General features: G+C 52.9%; 1 protein-coding gene across 1 annotated transcript in view; it reads left to right on the top strand.

Annotated features, from left to right (window-relative positions):
* The first annotated feature begins 276 nt into the window (after window positions 1–276).
* Window positions 277–6,000, top strand: part of ABR (ABR activator of RhoGEF and GTPase) — a 171,555-nt gene continuing 165,831 nt past the window's right edge. Inside the window, exon 1 of the mRNA XM_036073026.2 lies at window positions 277–1,339. Coding sequence (XP_035928919.2) covers window positions 292–1,339 — 1,048 coding nt within the window. The 5' untranslated portion in view covers window positions 277–291. The remainder of the gene's footprint in view (window positions 1,340–6,000) is intronic.

The following is a 6,000-nucleotide window of genomic DNA, read 5'->3' as shown; positions in this document are numbered from 1 at the left end:
GGTGCAGACCGCCGGCTCGGCGCGTCCGGCCCAGGGCGGGCCCAGGGCCCCCAGACGCCCGCCTCCGCCGCGGGTGGCCGCTTACGTCAGGGAGGCGAAACCCAGAAGAAGGAAAAAAAAAAGGCACAAGGGCGGAAGGGGAAAAACTTTTATTTTTTTCCTATTTTCTTCTGGGGCTGAAGTGAAGGGCAGGCGACTGCGCCAGCGCGGGCTTCCGGGAAAAGCCCGGCGCGACCCCAGCGCGGGGCGCGCGGCAGAGCCGGGCCCGGGAGGCCCGAAGGGGCGGCCGCCATGTGGGACCCTCAGGACTTCGAGCGCCACTGGCAGGCCGAGTTCCCCGGGGAGGAGGCGCCAGTCATGCGGCTGGACTCGGTGCTGGACATGGAGCGGGAGCTGGAGCGCTGCAAACTCAACCTGAAGCGGCTGCAACAGGTGTTGGCTGAGGAGAAGTTCAAAGTCTCCTACCTGCAGGCGGCCCTGGCCGGGGAGAAGCGGGACCTCGGCTGCGGGCGCTTGGAGGGCGGAGACGGCGACAGCCCGGGAGCTTGGGCAGAGGAGCCGGCGCCGGCCGGGCCGGAGCGGGCGCCGCCACCGCGCGAGAAGGAGGTCGCCGCGGGCGGCGGCGGAGACCCCCCAGGCCCCTGTGGGTCGACCCCGGGGGTGGCCGCGAAGGCCGAGACTCCTCCCTCCTCGTGCCGGGACCTTCCCACCTGGCCCGGGCCGGCGGGGGCCGGGGGCGCGGTGCGCAGCTTGACCGCCGCCATCCACCAGCAGCTGCTGCAGGCTCGCCTCCTCTTAAGGCCCCAGGAGGACCACGCGCCCCCCGGCCACGATGACACAGCCCCCGGCGCCCAGGGAGAGGAGTCGTCCTCCGGGACCCAAGCGGGGCGGGGCTCGGAGGAGGGAGAGCCGGACGCCTCGGTCGCAGATGATGGGGACAACAGCAGTGACCACGACTTCGAGATGGTGGATTTGAACGAGAAATTCGTCCTCGGCCACTTACTCGTGGCCCCCTGCCGGCTCGGGGCCCGCGATGAGGCCGAAAAGCCGGCGCGGGCGGGCAGCCCCCATCGCTGGATGCACCTGATCCCCGGGGGCTGGCGGCCCCAGCTCCGGAGCCGCGACCTGGAGCAGCTGGAGGCGGAGGCCAAGGACGGGCGGAGCTCGCCCCTGGCGGCGGAGGAGCACCCCCGGCGCGGGGCTCGCGAGCACCTCCCCCCGTGGCGGCGCAAGAGGTTCCTGCGGGTGCCGGAGCGGGACTCGCCCAGCCACAGCTCTCCCGAGAGGGGCAGTGACTGCAGCCACAACAGCTCGGACCACGAGGACGGCTTCTCTGCAGGTAGGCGCACCCTCGCGCATCCCGGGGGCTCCTGGCCCCTTCCTGCACCCCTTCCTGGCACACCTTGCTGGTCCTGTTTAACCTCAGGCGCTTGGGAAGAAGGGAGATAAAATTTATCTGTTTACCTTGAAACCACTTGTAGAACTGGAAGAGAAAACAAAAAAAGATTGTGCAACATGATTTCGCCTTGGGCGAGTTTATGAAAATAAGCAGTATGGCGATGCCAGGGGGTGATGGAATGGTGTGCTTGGCTACGCCACGGGAGGAATCTTTCACTTCGGGCCTCAGCCCTTATGCTCTGACTATAGTAACATCACCGCCCTCCCTCCCTCCAACTCATCTTCCACAGGTCGGTCAGATTCCTTTGCACCACAGGATAGTACCTTTCTCTGCACAAACTACAGTGGCTCCCCATTTCCCCCAGATTCCTTGATGTGAAAGTTTAAATCTTGCACGTAATTCTCTGAACTTCTCCCTCATCTTTCCCAGCCTCTATCTTGTGTTCTGGCCAAACTGAAACATCCTGTCACTCAGGGAAAGGTACATAATCCTCACTGCCCCCTCCCTTTGCTGGCTGCCCCCTTCCTAGAAGGCTGCACCTGATCTGTCAGCTTCCAGGAGCCTGAGTGGGAAGGGGAGGGCATAGAATCATAGTTTTCAAGCTGGCCTGGTGCCCAGAAATCATGTCTTGTGCAATATCTTCCTTTGACAAAGGAGAAAGCTGAAGCTCAGAAAGATTAAGTGCTTGTTGAAGTGAGTTGAGAGCCCCACTTGGGGCTTCTGTCATTTGTTGTTTCCCCTGACATCTGCCCTCTATTTTGAGGACAGGACCTGGTCCTAGCCATCTTTGAATCCCCTTGTGGCAGTCAGTATGGTGCCTTGCACATAGTAAGTGCTCACTAAATATTTCTTGAATAAATGGATGACTGCGTGGAACTGAATGTCTCCCAGCCACCCAACTCCTCATAGGTCAGGGAGTGGGAATGGGGCTGAGGAGGAAAGGACAGATAGGGATGTGAGGATGGCCTGTGACTGCTCCTTTGCTGCCCCTGGAACCGTCAGAGTCTCCTCAGTCCTAGGGAAAGCATAAATTGATGTCTGGCTGGGTCAAATCGTGATCAGGAACTTAAGATGCCTTCCTGCTCGGTGAAGGAGGAAAAAAAAAAAAAAGAAATCACTGACGCTGGGATTGTTCCAAAATCTCCATTATTAGATCTTATCTGGGTGAGTTTGCATTTGAATGAAAAACTGTCCACTTTGCTAAAAGCACATTTGGAAGGTCCATCAAGTCATCTGTTGTGATCAATTACACTTATTCATTAGCAGAGATTGGCTGCTTTTCCCATAGGTAATGTTTTTGCTGCCCATGCTAGTAACATTTTTATGTGCCCCTTTAACTTAAGGGAAGAGTCTGAAGATTTCACTCTAGTGCCAAGTTCCAAATACTGAATGGCAGCTACCCAAGTGGCCCAGAGCTGCTTCAGAGCTGGCTCCAATCCCATCTTCCCAGAGACCCACATCAATCACCCCTTCAGGTATGCCCAATGCACTGGATTTTCCCCAGGGAGTTATTTTTATTTCTGTGTGGCGTCTCTTCTCTCCCTAAAGGCATTCTAGCACAAAGAGCATCTTGATGCAGATTAGGAATTAGCATTCCCTCTGGCCTCACGAATTACAAAAGGTGCCTGCTCTGGGTGGACCAATGATAAAAAGATTCTCATCCCTCTGGATTAAAGACTCCGGCCCAGTCACATGTCTGGCATTTCTGTGGCTTTGGCTAGTGGTGCCTGGGCTGTATTTTAGGCCTCACTCCGGGACCCCGCTGCAGGGCAGGCTTGTGGATAGAACCCCCTGGACAGCTGTTGTCGGGGCCCTGCCTCCAAAGCCTCCCCATGAGGAAGTGGCTGGGGTGGACATGCACATGCATACCTGCATGCGCACACATACGTGCACGCCTACACACGTATACACATGTGCACCCAATCACGTACATGCATGCATGTGCACACGGTCTTGGAGAAAGAGCCGACAGACATACAGAAAGTCACTAGAGTGGATGGACTAAGGGCAGGGCTTTTCACCCTGTGGGTGGTAGCCCACTGAAATCAGTGTAGTGGGGAATGAAAGCACCGAGAGGCTTTCCTCAGCAACTCTTGGCCATCGTGCTTTATTTTTCTCCGTAGCACTCACCAGATTACCGCTTCAGATGCTACAATTTTGCATGTTGATCTTATTCACTCTCTATCCAGTAAAATGCAAGGTCCAAGAGGGCAAGGATTTTTATCTTTTTCATCCACTGACATAGCCCCAAAGCCTAGAACAGTGTCTAACACATATTAGGTATTCCATAAATATTTGTTGAGTGATATATTTTTTTAAAGATTTTATTTGTTTATTTATTTTTGAGAGAGAGAGAAAAAGCACAATGAGGGGGGGGCAGAGGGAGAAATAGACTCCCTACTGAGCAGGGAGCCCCATGCAGGGCTCAATCCTAGGACCCTGAGATTGTGACCTAAGCCGAAGGCAGATGCTTAACCGACTGAGCCACCAGGCGCCCAAGTGATATATTTTTTAATAGGATGGAATAGAAGAGAAAACATGGGAGTGAATTGCCCGTTGTAATGGTGAGTATTTTCTGTTTTAAAACTTTGTTTCATTTATGTATAAATGTGTGAGTGTATATTGGGTCCTGATGTAGAATCTATTTCTTGCTGTGGATTGGACAGAAAGGTTTGAAAATGCAGATAAAGACTATGGGCTTTGTAGCTAGATTGCTCATGTGAACTTGGAAGAAGTTATTTGAATTTTCTGTGTCTCGGTTTCCTCATCTGTAAAATGAGACTAATAAGCACTGCTTACATCATACCGTTGATATGAGTAATAAATGGGATTTTGTTTCTAAAGGGCTTTGAACACGTCTTGACACGTAGTAGGTACCCACAGTGTTAACTAACCATGACTACAGGTCATTTTCTTTGAGTTGATGCTTCAAAGATTCTCATTCCCAGACCATTCCGAATCACAGGTGGTTTGGTTTTCTATGAGGCATGTGTTGTTTTCCTAGCTTGGCTCTGGCTCTTTCTAGAAACTTCCAGGAGCAGGGCAGGACCCAGGGCCAAGTCTTGGCTCATGACGCTCTCTTTCTGGCTTGGCCCTCATGTTTCTCCTTCACTAGCAATCATGCCCATTATTTGTATTCAGAGATCCTCAACTGAAGGTTGGGTTTTATCGGGCCATTCAGTCTCGAGGTCTTAAGGAGAGAGAGCCACGTGAGAGGCACATAAAAAGGCCCAGAGGGAGAGATGCCCCCCTCCTTGGAAAAGGTCTATTTTCTCTTATGAGAGGTAGATTCCCATCCAAAGACACATTTGGATCTGTTTCTACCCATAATAGCCAACCCTGAGTATAAGTTAGAATGCCAGTTCTTTTTTTTTTAAAGATTTTATTTATTTGACAGAGAGAGCGCGCGCACGAGAGAGAGCACAAGCAACAGGAGCAGCAGAGGGAGAGGGAGAGGGAGAAGCAGGCTCTCCACTGAGCAGGGAGTCCAACTTGGGGCTCGATCCCAGGACCCTGGGATCATGACCTGAGCCGAAGGCAGACACGTAATCGACTGAGCCACCCAGGCGCCCCTGTGTGCATTATTATGATTTGCTTCATTGCTGAAGTCCCCAGCAGACCCCTGTCCATCTGCTGCTGGGGTTAACCCTCAGGGCTGCTACCCACCCATGGGGCTCCTGGGTGGACTTGGCCTCACAGGGGAGCAGACCACCTGCTGTATTTTAGATCTCCCCTCTTCAGCAGGGCACTCTTGGGCAGACACAACTGCATGTCCACATGCGGAGGCCACGTGGTGACATGCTTCCTTACCCCTCCTGCCATAGAGGTTGGTCGACATTTCCTTCTCGGGGCTTCTGCCTCTCTTCTGGAGCCTCTGGCCTCCCCTGTGCCACATCTATACTCCTTTTGCACCAAAGTACTCTCTTCTAGCAAAGCCCATAGGTGGCTTTTCAGCGTCAGGCATCCTCTTGACTGGCAAACGATTCATCTGATATTCTGGTTGTAGTTCGGATGACAAAGTAAATATCATTAGTATTTTAAATTGGCAGCATTTTCTTCTTGCCTTAAACTCTGCTCTATGGAGGGCAAGTGGTCTCTGTTTTGGCTGGCCCTTGAAATCCTTCATTTGTTCATTCATCTGCTCCACTCAACAAGAATTTATCAAGGTCTTACTTCATGCCAGGTCTCTGTTAAGGCCCAAGACTGCAAAAGTCGGTGACCTGCCTTTATGGTTCTCACTAACTCTTTGGCTCCTGGGGTAGATAAAGAAACAGCTTTCCATCAGGTAACTTGGTACATCCTGAAATGAATGACTAAGGACTGTTCATCTGGATCTTCAAGAGTCTAGAAGAGGAAGAGATCTTAGAGTACATCTACTCCTGCCCCTCTCCAGACAGAGCCCCTGAGACCTAAAAGTAACCTCAAGGTCACACGCTTATGACCCTCAAGGCTGGGCTCATGAGCCAGGACGAGGCTCTTTCCATTGTCCTGTGGCCTTTTCTTTCCTAGAATTTGAAGCAGAGAACTCTAAAGACATAAGTTCTGTCAAAGTCATGGTGACAGGAACAGTAGGCCACCTCCTTTAGCCTCCTAGCCATCTC

The sequence above is a fragment of the Halichoerus grypus genome, chromosome 2 (genome assembly GCF_964656455.1).
Source record: "Halichoerus grypus chromosome 2, mHalGry1.hap1.1, whole genome shotgun sequence".
In the NCBI taxonomy this organism is placed as follows: Eukaryota; Metazoa; Chordata; class Mammalia; order Carnivora; family Phocidae; genus Halichoerus; species Halichoerus grypus.
This window is presented reverse-complemented; position numbering and strand designations above follow the sequence as displayed.